General features: G+C 38.9%; 1 protein-coding gene across 1 annotated transcript in view; it reads left to right on the top strand.

The window, feature by feature from the left end:
* Positions 1 to 2219: 2219 nt before the first annotated feature.
* Positions 2220 to 20649, top strand: part of zbtb16b (zinc finger and BTB domain containing 16b) — a 42357-nt gene continuing 23927 nt past the window's right edge. Inside the window, exons 1-3 of the mRNA XM_058413503.1 lie at positions 2220 to 2352; positions 3560 to 4820; positions 16011 to 16108. Coding sequence (XP_058269486.1) covers positions 3613 to 4820; positions 16011 to 16108 — 1306 coding nt within the window. The 5' untranslated portion in view covers positions 2220 to 2352; positions 3560 to 3612. The remainder of the gene's footprint in view (positions 2353 to 3559; positions 4821 to 16010; positions 16109 to 20649) is intronic.

Here is a 20649-nt window from a genome sequence, read left to right as displayed (position 1 = left end):
GAATCAAATTTCATCACCTATGCAGTCAACAAAAAGGCATTAAGCTTAAGAACTTAAAGTAACATGTATTAGAGTCTGAAAATATACACTATATTGCCAAAGGTTTTGGGACACCCCTTCAAATCACTGAATTCAGGTGTTGTTTTTCAGGGGTTGGGCTTGACCCCTTAGTTCCAGTGAAAGGAACTCAATGATTCAGCATACCATGACATTTTGGACAATTTCATGCTCCCGACTTTGTGGGAACAGTTTGGAGATGACCCCTTCCTGTTCCAACACACCAGTGCACAAAGCAAGGTCCATAAAGACATGGATGAGTTTGGTGTGGAGGAACTTCACTGGCCTGCCTGTGACTGTCCTGACCTCAACCTGATAGAACACCTTTGGGATGAATTAGAGTGGAGACTGTGATCCAGGCCTTCTCGTCCAACATCAGTGCCTGACCTCACAAATGCTCTTCTAGAGGAATGGTCAAAAATTCCCATAAACACACTCCTAAACCTTGTGGAAAGCCTTCCCAGAAGAGTTGAAGCTGTTATAGCTGCAAAGGGTAGGCCAACTCCATATTACATTCATGTGCATGTAAAGGCAGACATCCCAAAACTTTTGGCAATATAGTGTAAGTCAATCTATATGTGTACTCCTGCTTCCTGATGTGATGCCAGTGCCTGATCTTTACACACTCCTCTGACTTGTCTTCTCCTTCTTCTTCTGTTTGAAGCTTCTGCACAAGTGACTCAGTGTCTGCTTCTCTGGATGCTGTTACATGAAAATTGCCCTTCCCAAAAATAGTTTATGCCCAAGACTCAGTCTCAGTCTTTATTGAATCATTTGACCTGAATATTGTAGGCTTGTACCTATTAACCCATATCCATAACATACATCTTGTCAACAACATACTTGACATAATGTAACTGAATTTATAATTTTGGATGCATAATGATTGGCATTCTCACTATCCTGTTCCCCTGTCTATTGAATCTGGTTCTTCACAAGGTTTTTTCCTTTCATTTCAGACAGTTTTTCCTTAAAACTGTCACCGCTGGCTTGTGCCTTTTAAGGAATCTAAATGTACATCCAGATTTCAGCAAAGCTGCTCAGCGACAAGTTCGATTAAATAAATGGGCTCGAAAATGTTGTCTAAAAAGTTGTTTGGTCTTATCTTAGTCAGTAGCACTGAAAAATCCCTTCAGATAAAATATCATCAACATTAAAGTCCTCATTCACACCTAGTTATAATTTAGTAAATCCACTACATGAACAGGCATGTTTTAGGGAGTGGGGAGGAAACTGGAGTATCCAGAGGAAACCCATATGGACACAGAGACTCCACATCTTGGTGTTCTGGATCTTACCTGTGTGCTGCCTGGAGAGAACAGGATTTTGTTGGATTTTAGTTTGTAAGGAATGGGGAGCAGGCCACCATTGCACACACTTATAGAGCTTTACTCTTTCACATGGACTACACAAAAATTTGTACTGCTGCTACATTTTTAGTTATTGTTCTTTAACAAAAAATCTAGAGATTATGCCAGCTCCAGCAGATCTTCAGTGAGAAGAGGCCAACCCTGTGAGGATTTCGAGGCATCCAGAGATGCACCAGCTCCAGCTGGATTCTGCTTAGTGAGGATTTGGGTATTCAAAGCAACGATGCCAACCCTAGGTGGACTTCGAGGGCGACAACAACTTCTTAATTAATACACACACTAACATTCTACATATGCTGTATCTGCATCACACAACTGACTGTACATGACTGCAGAAAGGACATAATCACACTCTCTGGTGTTCAGAATAATTTATAATCCCTCTCTCCGGTGTCACCCAAATGAGGATGAGGTTCCCGTTAGAGTCTGGTTCCTCTCAAGGTTTCTTCCTCATACCATCTAAGGGAGTTTTTCCTTGTCACAGTCGCCTCAGGCTTGCTCACTAGGGATGATTTTGTCTAACATCTAGGACTTTCTTGCACTATGTTTCTTATGTTCTGTAAAGCTGCTTGTCCATTGTCAAAAGAGCTATAGAAATCAAATAAAAAATGGAGAACATATTCTGTCCTAACACTGAGTTTTCTGATCTCTGGTTAACTCTGGCCAGTTGGTAATTGTATTCAATGTAGGTACACATCTAAGTCCAAATGTCCATGTTAATGACCCATCAGTCCCCCCCTAACATCTCCGACCCGCGTTTCAAACCCATAGTGACTCAATGTTCTGACGTCACTAAGCGCCGCTGGTTGGCTGGTCGAAAACTGACTCGGTGCGCGTGGAGCGGGTTCTGTGAATCGAGCTCACTCGCGCGCTGCGCACATAACGCCTTAATAAACAGCTGTTGAATCACGCGCGGACAACGGGGGTAAGCCAGAGTTACAGCTCCTTCTTTATTGTCTACTTTCATATATTTACTTGCTTGTTTAACGCGATCAGGACTTAGAGATTATAATAACAATGCATGATCATATTAAAGTCACGAAACACTTGGAGACATTTCCGTTCGGCGTTTCTGAAACATGTAATTAATTACTTTTATAAAAAAAATGTCTACTGCATGAAAGCGTTAAATGAAATCAAATAAAGTAGACAGTATTGCAAAAGCTTGTTTTTTTTTTTGGTTTGTTTGTTTCCTTTTTTTTTTTTCCTTTGCAACTTGTCAGTCAGGTGCCATCACTGAGCTCGTGCGTGCTCGCGCAGGCAGGTGAGCTTGTTGATTCAGTGTTGCTGCTGATATAATCTGGTGTCGTTTATCAGATTACGACCTTCATTGTTATCTCTGATCTCTTGATGTTCCGTGCTTGATAAATGAGGAGTAAGACTCATGCAGTAGGATGAGATGGGAATTAAACCGTGCATCATGAATGGCACGTTTCAGCCTGTGGCATGGCATACGTTGCAAGTGTTGCTTCTTAAAGCATATCTCTGGAAACGAGATGTTATTTCACAGATGAGATCGGATACTTTTACAGCGTTCAGATCGACCCAGAGAGCTGGTTTAAAAAATGTATTGTTTACGGTCCCTATGTGCACGTGCACAGCAAGATAAATTTGAGCCTTAAGCTATAATGGTCAGCGTCTCATGGCCGTGTCTGGTTCTCTTATGAAAATCAATTATGAGACGTGCTTTAGGAAAATTATAGCACTTCAGATGCACATAATGAAGCCGGACAGTGTGTCGGACATCTGTTGATTTATAGCTTGAAGAGTTACGTTTTTCTACATTTACAAACCCTCCTTCTCTTTTAACCGCTTTTATTTATTTACATCATAATATAATGACTCAAGGGCTGCGTCCCTTTCAAGCACGTCCAGTTCCTTTTAATTTACTGTGTAATTGTTCATTACCTTGTGTAATTGTTCAATAAACGTTGCAATTCTTCATAATTGCAACAGCATTAAAAACAAGAGCTCTATGAAATCCTTTTCAAGATGTCATTCGTGCCATTAATTTGTTTACCATAGCACTACAAGTTGCTAAAATTAATTTTTTAAAATATTTGTTTATTCATTTTAACCTTGCATGAGAATCTCTTGAAAATAGTTAACACCGCTATTCCTTTTGCTCTTAGATTGAAGAAGAGGCAAGGGGTCAAAACTGTGACATGGTTTGGTTAATGCTGCTATGATGGATTTGACTAAAATGGGTGTGATCCATCTTCAAAACCCTGGGCACCCCACAACTCTCCTGCAGAAGGCTAACCAGATGCGTTTGTCAGGGACATTGTGTGATGTGGTCATTATGGTGGACAGCCAGGAGTTCCATGCCCACAGAACCGTCCTGGCCTGTGTCAGCAAGATGTTTGAGATCCTGTTCCATCGAAATAGCCAACACTATACTCTGGATTTCCTCTCACCAAAGACCTTCCAGCAGATCCTGGAATATGCCTACACTGCCACACTCCAGGCTAAATTTGAAGATTTAGATGACCTGCTATATGCTGCAGAGATTCTGGAGATTGAATACTTAGAGGAGCAGTGTCTGAAGATCTTGGAGACCATTCAGTCTTCAGAAGAGAATGACATGGACATAAATATGAATCAGAATGGCACAGAGGATGATGATGAGCGTCGGATGAAGTATTTAAAGAGCACTTTCATCTCCAAAAAACATTCCATACAAGAGGGTGGCTACAGTTCTGCCGGCCGCCATCGACTGGCCCTGGGCAACATGGTGGACAAGAAGCCTTTAGTGCCAGCGCCACTGGGCCTTAATACCATTAGCCCCACAAGGGCTGCTGTAGAGAGTCTAATGAGCATTGGCCAGTCTCTCCTGGCAGGGACTGTGCAACAAAGCCTCACTTTTCCCCAAGAAAACTCTTCTCCATTGCTGGAAAAGATTAAGACTGAAATGATGCAAGTGGACGAGGAGGACACCCATGAGGGTAGCTCTTCCAGAAATGGAGACGGGATCAGTGAGTCCAAACAACACAGAGGCACTCCGGGAACCCCCACTAGAGGCACCGTCATCACTAGTGCTCGGGAACTCCATTCCGCTGATGGTGTTCCTGAATCACATGGAGATGCCAGCCAAGTGGGACCAGCAAACATTGCCAGTCTGGCTGAGAGACATCTTGCAGCATTGTACAACCAAAAGAATGAGAGCATGCTGCCTATATCCGTATCCATGGCTTCGTCGCTGCACATGCCACCCACCCTTGCTATGTCTGCAGACTTTGGCACCTATGGTGGGCTCTTCCACCAGAGCTTCATTCAGCGGGAGTTCTTCAGTAAACTGAGCAATTGCACAGACGTGAAGCACGAGGGCCATAGGGAGCGCTGCAGTGTGTGTGACATGGAGCTGCTGGACAGTGAGACTGCAGAGCAACACAGGTGGGGCAAAATCTGTATTAGCTCTATCTATCTATCTATCTATCTATCTATCTATCTATCTATCTATCTATCTATCTATCTATCTATCTATCTATCTATCTATCAGTTTTACCTGTAACAGCCTGAGGAAGACATTACTTTATGTACTACAGTTTACTTTTACTACATCCGTCATCTTTCAGTTGTTCTTTCATCCATCCATCCATCCATCAGTCCATCCATCCATCCCTCCGTCTATCTGTCCATTCGTCCATCCCGTCCATCCGTCCATCCCATCCATCCGTCCATCCCATCCATCCTTCCATCCCATCCATCCCATCCATCCCATCCATCCCATCCATCCCATCCATCCATCCATCCGTCAACCATCCACAATGATAAATGTATTCCAGAACTGGCTCTATTATGTTAGCATTATAAACCCACTGTTTATAGATAAAATCCGGCATAAATCTGGATTTATTTTTGACTAGAAGTCTGAGATCTTGACAGCTTATGGTCTTAACCACCACTCTCATAAGACATCTCTCATAAGAACTGAGTTTTTCTTTGTTCTTAGCCAATGTGATGTCATTAAAAATCTATGACATAACATTATGTGGCAAAGCTAAATTTGGTGACCTGACTCACAACCAGGAACAGCTTGTTAGAATTTAAAAATGGCTGTTGAGTATGGCGAGGTCTGTACAGTCACAACAGCACAGAAAGACAGAGTGGCTTTTTACTACTTCTTCAAGTTTCAGTGCTTCTTAAGGGAAGACACTACACTGGGCTTGACACCCTAATTTTTGTAGTCAATCTTTTAAAAAATGTGTTTTTTGTTCATCTAATTAAATATTTCTGCATATTAGTTTTATAATTAAATTAATTTAAATATCCTGAATTAAATTATTATAAATTAATTTAAATATTCTGAATTCACATAATGAAACCAAAAATGTAGTGTTTTGAAGTTAAATATTTAAGTTTAAAATATTTAATTAAGAAGACACTTTCGACAGAAAAACCTATGACATTTTTGTATAAAATCTGATAATAATTTGTGAAATTTATCCAAAAATGAGAAAACTGATAAAAAGGGACCAGCTCTGGAGCGTCTCATTAAATGTTATTTATTTTCAGTGGTTGGTAAATAAAAATCAACTGCATTAATCAGAATAAAAAATTGTTTCACCTAGTAGTGCATCTGTTGTAAGAGCTTGAAATAAATAAATTAGCCTTAATGAATGAAAATGACGATTTTCCTAAATATAACACAACAACTTGTTTTAAAAAGCATTGCTGGGTTTCTGGTATAGTTATTAAAGCTCCATTGAAAGAAAAAAAACATAATTGAAGACAAATTTCAATCCAAAATTGTTGTTGTTATTATATTCTTACTAATATTTTTGTTAATTATTGAACTAATTTTTTTTTTTTGGTAATATTCAAAGGCTTTTGTGGCACTTTTATTATGTTCATAATTTTGGATTTAGAAGACAGTCATGTCTCTTAAACAAAAGACACTGTGTTTATATTCATCGCTATGAATCAGCAAGCCTGATAACCCTAAATAGCTTTGTGATACAGATATGTGTGTGTGGATTGTAACACACCTGATACTCCCTTTAAACTGAACCCAATGACACCTGCCTAAGTTTCTGGACTCTCGCCATTAAAAGAAGGCCAAGAATACGCTTCTGCTTTATGGGTTTATTATTCTGAAAATATTCATCTAGGAAAAACTAAAAGTAAGAAAAGTTTATGGTTATGTTGGAATGCCTCCTGATGTAAAAGAGGTTCTGTGGGAAAAGTGAAAAAGTGTTAAGGATCCTGCTACCAAGAAGAATTCACCTCTTGGCCCATTTCTTACATTATTAGTGATGGCTGGATGGGGTAGTAGATGAAAGATGAAGAATTGATAAAATTTATCAATATAAAAACTGTTAGGGTTGAGCAGTGCCCAATAACGATGTTTAGCAATCGATAACATACAATTAAATGCAATTGTAATTCTACTGGGGTCATGCTGTATTCAGTGGCAAACATAATAGCTGAAAGGTTTTTTGCTCAAACCAAAAAAGGTTCTGCTGGCTTCCTTTAGTGTAGTCTATACCTTACTTGTACAATATATGCTTTCTTTCAGTGTCGCCACTAGGGGCATTTCCAAGGAACAAAAAAAGATGACGGAGTAAATAATAATAGATACCTTGTTTCTGTTCATTGCACCCATAACTGTATTTCAGATGCACTTTCTCAGGCACTATCAATTATGCGATAGGATGTGACTGATACAGGAATCAACAGTCTGGGCTAGGAATACATCAGCCCTCTCATCTTCATACCATTCTCTGTGTCTTTCTTATCACTATTGTTGAAGCTTTGTTAACAGCAAATAATCTGATGTAGATGTTAAAAAAACAAACCTTTTATTTATGTCTATTTATCTTCGAAAGAAAGGGAGGGGCTTGCTTTGCTAGCACGCTAATGGAAGTTGATGCTTCTTTTAGATGTGAAGCTAAACTTATAGAATGCCATTGACCTCTTCAATATTTCTGCAAGGATTTAGGACCCACACTATATTGCCAAAAGTTTTGGGACGTCTGCCTTTACATGCACATGAATATATTATGGACTTGTCCTGCCCTTTGCAGCTATAACAGCTTCAACTCTTCTGGGAAGGCTTTCCACAATGTTTAGGAGTGTGTTTATGGGATTTTTGACCATTCCTCTAGAAGCACATTTGTGAGGTCAGGCACTGGTTTTGGATGAGAAGGCCTGGCTCGCAGTCTCCGCTCTAATTCATCCCAAAGGTGTTCTATCAGGTTGAGGTCAGGACTGTGCAGGCCAGTCAAGTTCCTCCACACCAAACTCGCTCATCCATGTCTTTATGGACCTTGCTTTGTGCACTGGTACACAGTCATGTTGGAACAGGAAGGGGTCATCCCCAAACTGTTCCCACAAAGAGCATGAAATTGCCCAAAATGTCTTGGTATGCTGAAGCATTAAGAGTTCCTTTCACTGGAACTAAGGGGCCGAGCCCAACCCCTGAAAAACAACACCTCAATGATTAGAAGGGGTGTCCCAAAACTTTTGCCAATATAGTATCTTTGGAGGCACATATTATACAGCAAGCAGTCTCAGCGACTTCACTATTCCCTTCCTCATTTTGCATTTTATCTGATAGAGAAAAATGACTTTGCGGACAGGATACAGAGCATAAGACGTGAAACGGTTATTATTATTTTATCAAACAATATTTTTGTCCTCATTTCAGATCTGTTGGTGACTCATTCAGTCAATAGGTTTTAAAAAGTCTTAGACAATACATTCTACCTATTGAAAATACCAAACCTATTGAAAAGCATAAGGCTGTAGTTAGTGCTTTTAGTCTAGATGTATAGGTCATTTGTGTCTTGTAGTAGATCTTCCATTTGCACTGAATGGGTTGAGATGTGTACTCACAATACACTCCAGGCAGCCAGATGATTAAAGTGTGTGTGTGTGTGTAGAGGATTCTGGAACCACAATTCAAGAGCTGTGGAATCTCTTTTGTCTTGCAGATGATCGGTGATTGGCTAGAAAGAGAGAGCAGCAAATGATTAGTGCACATATTTACTGTAGTCATTTGTGTATTTACAGTAGACTGGATGAAGATCGGTCTGTTTGGTTAATAAGTAATCATGTAAACTATGCAAGCACATGACCAAAGCGCTTTTCTGTTCTCGTTGCTGGTTTTTGTTAGTGCTGGGAAACATACTGGTGTTCTCGGACCCCCTCAGGGCTTCAGAGATGCTCCATTGTCCTCTTAACTGCGGCTTTTCTTTTCATTCTTTTGTTAACTCAAGTTATCCATCTGTGCTCCAGAATAACAACTCTGAACCAAAAAGCATAGAAGCTGTTTCAAATCTGTAGATAGAAGACTGTTTTTATTTTTGCACAGACTATAGGTGTGGCAAAGAGGATACTTTGAAGATTCATTGCTTGAGCATAATGGCTCGGGTATGAGTATAAGTAGCCAGTCTTAATAGGGATGCACATGGATAGCTCAACAATAGCCTTTAAGTCATTAGTGGATGGCTTTACAAACCTATAAGATATGTACCTAAAAAAAAACTGTAGAGGGGAGGGTTAGCTTTGTCATGCTTCATTAGTATCCCAACCCCTGCCTGTCCAGAGACTATGGCTATTGAATGATCTTTAAATCTCTGTCATCTATAAGAACCTCCGGAATCCTGTTGTTCAAGACTTTAAGTCCTCCTGTATCGCATTGTCCCCCCAGAGCATATTATCAGTCACACACAGGATGCTTTCAGGCTTATCTCCACTGAAAAGCATTACAGGTCAACTCCTTTGGGGTCAGGTCAAACCACTGACCTCTGGCCCTCCTATGGTGGTTTTTATCCCTTTTCTAGAATTGTTTCTTGTATGCAGCCTTCTTTTGTGTGACTCTGTGTGTGTGTGTGTGTTCGGTAGCTGTGGGGGATACCGAATTTTTTTTTTCCTGACATAATGTTAATTTAAAATATGTTAATTCACTTCAGGAATTTTTCTGAAGGAGATCGTAAATAAAAGCAGAGTATACAGAAGGCAAATTTGTTAAATAATCAATAGGCGTAAATAGAAGGAAGCTGGTCATGATGCAGGACAGAAAGGAGAACAGAAACAGGACAGCGAAACTTCTATTAGCCTTAGATGAAAAATAAAGCTGTTACTATGGAAACCTATACTTGGAATTATAGACGGCTTTATCGTCAGAGCTGCTGTTATTGAATATTAGTCCACACTTTATGAGCAGATCAGAGAATTCATCAGGGTTATTAAAATGTTATAAAGGAAGACATTCAATATATACCTTATATGGTGAAAATGATAGAATATTGATGATCATATTTTTCAAAGATGTTGATTTAATGGCAGTGTTTATTCTAGCACCCCATCTTTCTAACTGAACCCTACTGTAGCTACTGTATGTCTGTTGCGTTTCATGGTGTTTACTATTTGCCCTGTCTAATTGGTGAATCTATGCAGTAGCTCATATTGTTGGTATTAAATGCTGTATTTAAGATTTATCTGATTTAACCTTGACTGATTTAACCAGGTGTTAAAGATCTTCATTAGGATCTAATTGATAACTTTCTGAAGAGCATCTCACAGCCTAGAAAATTCAGAGCGTTGCTTGGTTTTTATACAGACCAAAGCTGAACGTGGAAACAGCCAGGAGAACATAAAAATGCCCAACTCACTGAGTTTATTTCTCAATCAATCAGCTGGTTACTGGGATTGTTTTTCGAGAAGTAGACTATTTAAGAGATTCAACCCTTTGTTTTTGTGGGGCTTAATATCTGTTGTGAGTGTGTATATGTGTGTTGTGTACTGTGACACTGTAAATCTGCTACTATAGACTGTGTAGGGTTTGATGTCGGGTTGTTTGTACAAACCATGAAGACTGATGATCTCCTCATCATGGCACCTGTTAGTGGGTGGGATATATTAGGCAGCAAGTCAACATTTTGTCCTCAAAGTTGATGTGTTAGATGCAGGAAAAATGGGCAAGTGTAAGGATTTGAGCGAGTTTGACGAGGGCCAAATTGTGATGGCTAGACCACTGGATCAGAGCATCTCCAATAACTGCAGCTCTTGTGGGGTGTTCCTGGTCTGCAGTGGTCAGTATCTATCAAAAGTGGTCCAAGGAAGGAACAGTGGTGAACCGGCGACAGGGTCATGGACGATCAAGGCTCATTGATGCACGTGGGGAGTGAAGGCTGGCCTGTGTGATCCGATCCAACAGACGAGCTACTGTTGCTCAAACTGCTGAAGAAATTAATGGTGGTTCTGATAGAAAGGTGTCAGAATACACAGTGCATGATGGGTCAGGGCTGTTTTGGCAGCAAAAGGGGGACCAACACAATATTAGTCAGGTGGTTATAATGTTATGCCTGATCAGTGTATATCTTTATCTCTACATTCTAATAAACATTTCAAGCAACCACATGAGAATATACAAATAACATAAAAACTTTTGATTTAGGGTTAAGTGTCAAACAATCAGACGACTGTAGGTTTGTTTAAAAGATTAATCTAATGGTAAGCTAGCTGGCTAAGTGAATAAACACAGACCCATATATAGATTCTTGCATAGAGTCATGACTCCTTATAAGTTTCTAAGAAAGCAGTTAGCCAGTGCTGTATCATGCTTATGTGCTGAAAGTGACTTTGTTCAGTTTGGTCAGTGTTTCTACATACCGGCATTTTCCTGTTTGAGAAAAACATCTCCTTAGTGCATGCTAATTAACCTAATAGCGGCTAGTTTCTCGTTGTTGAAAGAGAGAAGAAAAAACAAACTTATTGAACCTACTTGTCCGACAGGTGTCTAAGAATAAAAACTAATAGCACGCACATGTAGTCCCCTGGGTGACTGGGTTAAGTGATTTGTCCAGCCCTGACCAATGTTTCCACAATGTGAGCTGTATATGAAGTCTGTAAACATCTTGTAACCTCCTTGTAAAAAAATAACAGCATTTTCCACTAAAACCGATGACTGTATGATTCACTACACATCACAGTCACCAGTTCTTCCATCCAAAGCACCTGTTCTGCCATCTTTATTACCCAGTATTTGTTCTGTTTTTGCATAAATCATTACAAAGTCTATAGATTACACAAAGCCACTGTTTGGGAACATAATGAAAACTGATGTCCAAACATAATCATAAAAAATGTATTCTGGCTTTGGTTCATATTCATATTTATGTACTGATAGAGAGGAAATCATAAAAAAAGAATTAGACACACCTGTATTGTTTCACACCAACATGGCATTTAAGGCCATTCACAGAAATCACAAATGAAGACCAGGAAGTGAACAAGAAAATTGCTCTGAGGTTTAGTAGACCCATTCCTCTCTAGGGAGTTATTATGAAACTTTCACACTTTCACACTCACAATGCCTTAAGGTCACTGTGCTTCTAGAAGAAAGATAAACTGCAGACAGTTTGTACCGGTTATCAGGTTTCTCTTACAGAAGAAACCCATTCAGAAATATCCTGCTGTTTGCACAGGATAAATGAGTTAACCAGACAACTCTTTCCAGTTCATTTAATGTACAATAAGACCAAATATCAGGCAGGTTGTTTTAATGTTATTGCTGATTGGTGTATCTTAGATTATTTGTACTTATTTGTAATGACTTTAATGTCATTATTTTTTATTCTATGCAATAAATTGATACACTATATTGCCAAAAGTTTTGGGACACCCCTCCAAAATTCATTGAATTCAGGTGTTGTTTTTTAGGGGTTCGGCTTGACCCCTTAGTTCCAGTGAAAGGAACTCTTAATGCTTCAGCTTCATACCAAGACATTTTGGACAATTTCATGCTCCCAACTTTGTGGGAACAGTTTGGGGATGACCCCTTCCTGTTCCAACATGACTGCACACCAGTGCACAAAGCAAGGTCCATAAAGACATGGATGAGTGAGTTTGGTGTGGAGGAACTTGACTGGCCTGCACAGAGTCCTGACCTCAACCCCATAGAACACCTTTGGGATGAATCAGAGAGGAGACTGTGAGCCAGGCCTTCTCGTTCAACATCAGTGCCTGACCTGGCTTTTAGATGAATGGTCATATAGGTCTCATTAACACCACTCCAAAACCTTGTGGAAAGCCTTCCCAAAAGAGTTGTTATAGCTGCAAAGGGCGGGACAACTCCATATTACATTCATGTGCATGTAAAGGGTTCTTATTCTAATCAACACCATATGTACAGTATTCCAGTGTGAGAGAATGTGTTTATTTGAAATCTACTTTAGGGAAATTGCATCAGCAAGGTAGCTTTATTTTGAGTTTTCTGCTGCAGTTTTTGGAAATGCCTCTCTTACACCTCTCTCATTGGTAATTCAGCAGAGCTGTAGTATCCCTCAGCAGACATCACTTCTGGAATTGCTCTCTCAGTAGGAAAGGTGCTCCAGCAGGGCCCGGCCTGCCATTAATCAAAGCCACTTCTAGTGGCCCACTCCAGAAGCACAAGCTCTCGGCCCTGTCTCAAACAGACACTTCAACGATTTGTCTCCTTAGAGAAAGTAGACATTTTAATGTCTGAATTTTAATGGGAATGTGTAACAACGGCCTGTAGAGACTAATGGACCATTATCTTTTCACATTTGTTTTTCTCAGTCCAGCTGGAATTGTTTTTCCACCGAGTGATTGAACGAACAGTCAGTGCCATGTGTATTCATAAGCTTTGTCCTCTCCCTTTTACATTTATCCTTGAATTGTTTTTATCTAAATAATATTTTAGCAATGTTTGTGGATCTCCTTTACAAGTAACATAATCTGCATTGTAAAATATTTTTCAGTGCTGGGTAAAAAAAAAATATATATATATATATACAGAAATAATATTGGTTTCTGCCCAGGATGTTGTTGATGTTTTTTGAGTATTGATTTTCTGGCATTAGATGCCTTTTGCTTAAACGGACCCTTGCAGAGTTTTTTAAGCTTTTAAACTGATGTGCTCTCTGTGGCTAAATAAAAAAACAACCATTTATAAGTGGAAATGGCAGACACTGTTATTTTTTGGTGCCGTCACTGCGAGTCAAATATTTCTGAACCCTATATTTTAGCATTTTCATCAATTGTCTTCAATTTAGATGCTCTAATATTTGAAACTCTAACAAAGTTATCAGGAAATGTTTGATATTAAATGTTTAACGAATTGAGAAAAATAATATAAATATATAAATCATCAAATCATTAACAGTCCAAATCATTATCGAGTCGTAGATGCTTTTTATTCACACCAAATTTTTTTTATTTTCAGATTTCACAGTTTAATACTAACAGTGTCTAAGAGTCTTTTATCTGTAGACTTAATGGGTTTGACCTCAGAGTGGGTCTACCTTTAATAACGCACTTATTCCGAGTCCCATTGGGATCTGAGATTAACCAGTTAATCAGTTTGAGAAAAATGTTTTTCATATTTTTGCTATTTCTTTTCAATCTTTTATCGTTTTGTTTGGTTTATGACATGAATAATGGTGGTTAAAATATAGTAAAACACACCCACACACACACACAAAAACAGATGTTCAAAATTCTGACTTGCAATGTGTATAAGATCCATGATGATTTAAAAGCAAGTAATAATAGTGACATTTAAAAAAAATTTAAATATTACTTCGTTAGTACATGCGATTGGTTTTTACTAATTGCTTTAAGTCTTCCTGAGGGATCTGAAGTTGTTTTTTTTTTCCCGAAATACAGGAAATTCTGTCACATTATTGCATGCTGTGCATGTCTCTCAGTAGTCTGGGGCTACTGATTATATGGCACTAATAATCTAGCAAGAATAAAGGTTACGGCCACAGCCTGCTGCTCGGATATGTGGCGCACGCGCCTGCAGTGTGTCTGGGTGTGTGGCTGGAATTCATATGAAAGGGCTGCAGTAGGGGGGTGGCAAGTCATTGATATGTATAGCATGACTCAGATAAACAGACCATGCTACCAAGGATTTCAGCAGCATTAAACACATTCAATTTGAAACAAATATTAGGAACAAATGAGCCAGATTCGACATGGATAGGGACCTGATTTGTTGTTTTTTATTTTTTTTTTCCAGAGCGGGAGCCACTCTGTTAAAATGGACCGTACATATTTGTCTGGGCTTCACTCTAAACCATGTGTTTAATTTTTGATCAATCTTGCCATTTCTTTCCAGCCATCAAGTCACTCTGTTTGGGTGGTTAATAGTTTATTAGGCAGCTACAAAGATATTCTGGAAGGAATCTGTGTCTGCATGAGTTGTGTTGTAGCTCCATCAAGTCACATTTCAAATTCTGTTCATGTGAAGTTAAATAAGCATAATTCATAGGAACGCTATCAATCATTTATGGGTTTTTGGTGATGTTTCATGTTACAATGTAACTGAAAGGAAAAAGACACAACCAGCGATTAGTGAATTATTGTGAGTCCTGGCTATGTATTATAACCCGGAGCTGCTGGAATGTTTATTCTGATTGGGCAAAAGGTGTTGATTAATTTCGTATTTAACTGCAGACCGCATGGTAGAGCTGGCCGCAAGGTAAATCAAATATATGTTTATTTATTATTTTGTATTAATATTAATGTACATATGTATGATCGCATTAAAATATGTTCACATCATTGTGCTTGGTGAAATATGTTAGCGTTTCTATGGTAACATCAAATCCACAGATGCATCACATAATCTAACCTTAATAATAAACAATTTAAAAATATGTTGTTGGTCATTTTCCAATTCCCATCCACCAGTCATCTCTCCCCATCACACGAGCAGATAACACAAACCTCTTTTAGGGAATGTAAATCTATTCAAACGCACCTTTTCGAACTGCTGTTAAAACTTCCTGTATTTTGAAGATGTTTTATATTCACATTATTACATGGTAAATACCTTATAATATAATAAAGTTATGTAAATAAATGTAATTACGTTGTTAATCTATTCTATCTATGCCCGGGCAACTGTTTTACAATATTCTTCATTTGCCTACCAGGCTTTTTTCCTCTCTTGAGACATACATTTGGTCTGCAGTTTTCCATCTGCAAGAAGACAATTACCAAAAGAACTACTGTAAACATGCTAAATTGCTTGGACATTTCAGACTCAATTTGCTGTTCCGCTGATTATGGCGAACCTTGACGCTCCATTTCCTACAGTTTAAAAAGCTTTAGCATCATTCTGAATGTGCTTCACAGACAAGTCATTTGTAAATGATGACTTTTAGAATGAATTGATTAGCTGTAATGAACTTCCTACTTGTTACGTTTCATTTACTAAATCTCAGTGTGCATACACATACATACAAAAATAAATACATACATGTATACATACATATATACACCGATCAGGCATAACATCATGAGCAGTGAGAGGTGAAGTGAATAAGACTGATGATCTCCTCATCATGGCACCTGTTAGTGGGTGGGATATATTAGGCAGCAAGTCAACATTTTGTCCTCAAAGTTAATGTGTTAGAAGCAGGACCAAGACAATATTAGGCAGGTGGTCATAATGTTATGCCCAATCAGTGTGTATGCATACATACAAAACAAACTGTGTCCATCTGAGCTTTGAGATTTGTAAATAAAGTCTTTAATAAACCATCCCATGCTCCCAGTTATATGCAACACTGTAATGTAGTACATCTTGTTTTGTTCTCTCCTCAGGAAACTGCATAGTGACATGAAAACCTTCGGCTGTGAGTTCTGTGGAAAACACTTTTTGGATAGCTTACGGCTGAGGATGCATATGCTGTCACACTCAGGTACCTCACGCACCACTGCTCTACAACCGATTTGGGACAGTTTCATTACGACACTAATAAGACTGAATCAGTTGTTTGATAAGATAAAAAGTCTTTGACTGCTTTCGGTTTTCTGGGGTACTCGGTCCATACAAAGTAAAGTGTTTACACAAGTTAGAACATTGCACTTAAGCTGGCTGCATGCACCACCTTTATTTCTGGTAAACTTCCACTGGTTTGTATATTGCGAAATTGGCAGTAATCCAGGTAACTAGAGATGCTACTATGTACAGTGTACACAGTGAAGGTGTGTATGTTAAAAGTTAGGTCATGTGAAAAAAATCCTAAATAAAAATAAGGGTGATGTGTTGGAGTTTTTTTTTTAAAAAAAAAAATAATAATAAAAAATTAGAATTAATTTAGAAAATAAATAATAAGAAAAGGTACCAGACCAAATCTGCCATACAAGTTTTTACACCGTGGCAAACATGAAAGCATATTAGATTGTCAGGAAAGTCCATTAACAGTGAATTTAATGGAAGTTTCCGTGTTAATAGGTTCATTTGTGCTTTCAAATACAGCTTCATTATGCAGGAGGCAGTCAGGTGAGAGATAAATGAGGACACTAGTAATACTGTAATACAGAGTTCCAAAGGGACAGCACTAAAGAGAAACCTTATGATTATTTTTAACAATGTTAAGCTGTGTGTAATAGGAATTCTATCAGTAGGTCAGGCTCTTTCTGTCCTATTCTCACCCCAGTGATGTTTTATTCAAGCCCTGGATTTAAATCCTACTGAAATAATGATAAAATACATTCTATTTTCCTCCAAATTATAATTCATCGTTAACAGGGAGGCGCCGGTAAAATGCTTATTCTTATCTCGTTAAAGATGTTACCAAAGACAAGGATAGAAAAATAGAAATCCTCAAAGCATTCATTGAAGTTGAAGGAATGAACGCGGGATGGATTTTACATCCAAGTGTCTTCCTCTTACACCTGTTCATGTACACCATGGGTGCATAAGAGAGAATCAGAAAAATGTGAAGAATTTGTTGTCAGAATTCCAGACTAAGCTCTCTCTGTGAGTTTCCACATTCCACCCTCTCTCTCTCTCTCTCTCTCTCTCTCTCGCTCTCGCTCTCGCTATCTGTCTGGCTGTCTGAGAGAGCACTGTTGCTTTGAGATCGTTGGCGGTGAGCCAGCTCTTCCCTCGCTCTGATGACATCATCAGCTGCCTGCAGGTCTGGATGTTCTGCCAGCATTCCGCCGCGTTTATGATTGCTCGCAGATGTGTGTCCAGGAACATACTGTACCCAAATCCCTAAATTAATCAAACTTGAGTGCTCTCCAAGCCACTGCTCTCTGAAACGGCATAAGCACTGAAGCGGGAGGAAGGTGGAAGAGGGTGGAGGAGGAGGAGGAGGAGGCCTAAGTACACAAAAACAAAACCAGAAAGCGGGAGGGAAAAACAGAAAGACAGAAAAAGGGGACAGCAGGCCTTCTGAGAATTGGTTCACGAGATAACAGTGGGATGGGCTGAGTGCTGTTACAGCATGATGCAATGGATCAGTGTATGTGTATGCGTCTGGAATATTAAATGGCTATGTTAAAAGATGCGTCACTCTGTGTTCCCATGCCAGGCTCCATCTGTGTAAAGTTTTAATTAATTGACCATCGGTGCTTTGTCAAAAAACTAGTACCACAGTGATATATACGGTTTTGAAATAGTTATAAATTATGGATGTGGGTCCACAGATAGTTTACAATATTGAGGGACTCTATAAATGTCACTAAGGAGTAAAAAAAAGCCTCAGAAACGATAACTAAATATATAACTGAAACAGAAGCTGGAACAATATGCTCAGCAATAGAGCAACAATTATTTGCTCTCAAAGATTTCTTATAAATATACTATATGTTTGCATGCAATTCAAATCTCTCTCAATTACACAATATATTTAGACTTATGTTAGTGCAGAGTTTTATTATTTCAACTAAGAATCTTTAAAATCTGTTCATTTTACATTGCTGGCTCCAGGCTACTCAGAATTTCTTTATTAAATGACTTGCTCCTGATTATGTTATTAGGTGGGCTGTTAATCTTTTTCCTCATCAAAATAATATCGCTTGAGAGAGAATAAGGAGTGTGTGCTGTCGTTTAAAATAACCCTGGAAATGAATAGACAGAAAGACAGAAGGTTCTTTTGGACGTTCTTGTGGTTCTCTCTTAATGTTCAAAATACAGTGTCACTTCCTTGACTCATTTATTTGCAACCTGGCAACTCATTGCTCTGTGTGTGTGTGCGCGTGTGTGTGTGTGTGTGTGTGTGTGTGTGTGTCAAAATAAAAACAGGATACAAGTTTGTGTATAATGAGGCATTGTGGTGAGCGCTTATGAGTCGTTCTGAGCCATCAGTTACTCATGCTATTTTACCAAACAATGCAATCATTAGCCGCTAAAGTAATCAACAGCTGTGGAAATATACGATGCATACAAAAGAAAGATATTTAAATGCTTTGGAAATCTTTTAATCCGTATAAATGTTCATGATGTGGATTAAGAGCATACCTCATCTTGTCATGATTTATTTCTAAGTGTTTGTAAATCTTATCCAGGAAAACTATTCTCTTCAAGGTCCACTATTCAGATTTGCTATCTATACATCGTAGCAGAAGTAGCAGAAGCAGCTTTCTTCAGTGGCCTGGTTTGGTATTCAGCACATGCCAGGCTGCTATTTTTTCACACCAGACAAAGTGCTTTGATGGAAGGTGATTGCAACCAAGTCTGGAGGCTGCTTTGGGACATATTTGTGTTTTTATGGACAGTATAGTGCACTGTGTGTTGTTTACAGAAGGCCATTTCATTTCGAAATTGCTTCATGACTTCAGGGAACAGGGTGGGGTAGGAGCATGTGAGAACGTGTGTGAATCCGAACAGTATTATCGCGTGACATACGTATGCAGATATCTGCGTCCTTCTTTTGTTCGTCTCACACAGCTGCGTTTGTGAGACCGAGCCCGTTTAGGTTATTAATAAGATGATGGAAAGGGAACGTGCGGGTGTTTTGCTTGTTGTTTGTGATGAGTTGAAAAGCACACACACACACACACACACACACACAGCTGTGTGTTTTGGGTTTTTGGAGGCAGCAGTACAAGAATGAATTGTAAAAGGGAATGTGGAGGAGAAGCTAAATTTAGGCACTAGCTGGATGGCTTCCTCAAGTTTGTGGGCGTTTTAATGACTCATAATAAAGCTATTTAGAAGCAGCTCAGTGAAATTAGATACTTGACAAGCTTTGGGTCATTATAGATTTAGATTTCATTGACTTTTTTTTTTTTTTTTTTTTTGCTGAAAGTTTAGCGGGATGATCCTGGGTGGGACTGGAGATGGTGGAAGTCCTCATGTGTTCTGTGTTATCGCCAAAGATTGCATGCAATTAGGAGAGTTAAACAGAACACCTTCGGCTTTGCTGGAAATAAAATGTTTTCTAAAGATTTCACATTAATCTATGATAATGAAGAGTGATTATTATTGATTCACACACTGAAGCGGAAGCAAATCCCCTTCTGTGATTTTCAGTATTATTATTATTATTTGGAATGCTAGAATTTCAATCTGTTTTTTTTTTTTCTTCTTTTTTCTATTCGCGGTTGTGAGACTTTCTTGCTATCTCATGCCAAGGTCGGACACTGCAACCAAAACCCTAGTTGAATAAGCCTTCATTTAAGAGACAAAAAAAGGTAATATGGTCTTTTTGTGTTTAAACGTTTTTTTTATACAGAACCACAAAGCTTTTTTTTTTTTTTTTTTTTAAGAGTGCGGTGTGCTTGATTCAGTGGAGCACACCACATTCTCAAAATTAGGGATATTTCATGGCCTACTTCACTCGTTTTTGTGTGGTAGACTAGGCCAACCCTACAGGTGTCTGGGACATCTTTTAATAGACCCCAGGTTTGAGGGAATGAGACACACATCATTATTAGATTGCACCAGATTTCTTCCACCTCATATAAATCCAATCCTCACATGGCTTCGACTCAAATGAGTTGCAGTCTACGTGGCACTAGTATGTAGAGCGGTGCTATATACACACTATATTGCCAAAAGTCTGCTTTTACATGCACATGAATTTAATACGGAATCGGCATGCCCTTTGCAGCTATAACAGCTTTAACTCTTCTGGAAAGGCTTTCCACAAGGAGTATGTTTATGGGAATTTTTGACCAGTTATATAGAAGCGCATTTGTGAGGTCAGGCACTGACGTTGGACGAGAAGGTCTGGCTCGCGGTCTCCACTCTAATTCATCCCAAAGGTGTTTTATCAGGTTGAGGTCAGGACTCTGAAAAATAAATACCTGAACTCAATGATTTGGAGGGTTGTCCCAAAACTTTTGCCAATATAGTGGTGCCTCAGCTGTGAAAGCTTTTGTAGAAGCCCTTATACATGATGCAGTCAACAAAAAGCCACCGGAAGTCACTAGAGCTGAATTGTGGGGGAAGAATGTGTATTTCTTCAATATTTTATTTAGGTTCATTTGTATCCTTTCCTTCTTA

This window comes from Hemibagrus wyckioides, linkage group LG17 (assembly GCF_019097595.1).
Source record: "Hemibagrus wyckioides isolate EC202008001 linkage group LG17, SWU_Hwy_1.0, whole genome shotgun sequence".
In the NCBI taxonomy this organism is placed as follows: Eukaryota; Metazoa; Chordata; class Actinopteri; order Siluriformes; family Bagridae; genus Hemibagrus; species Hemibagrus wyckioides.
This window is presented reverse-complemented; position numbering and strand designations above follow the sequence as displayed.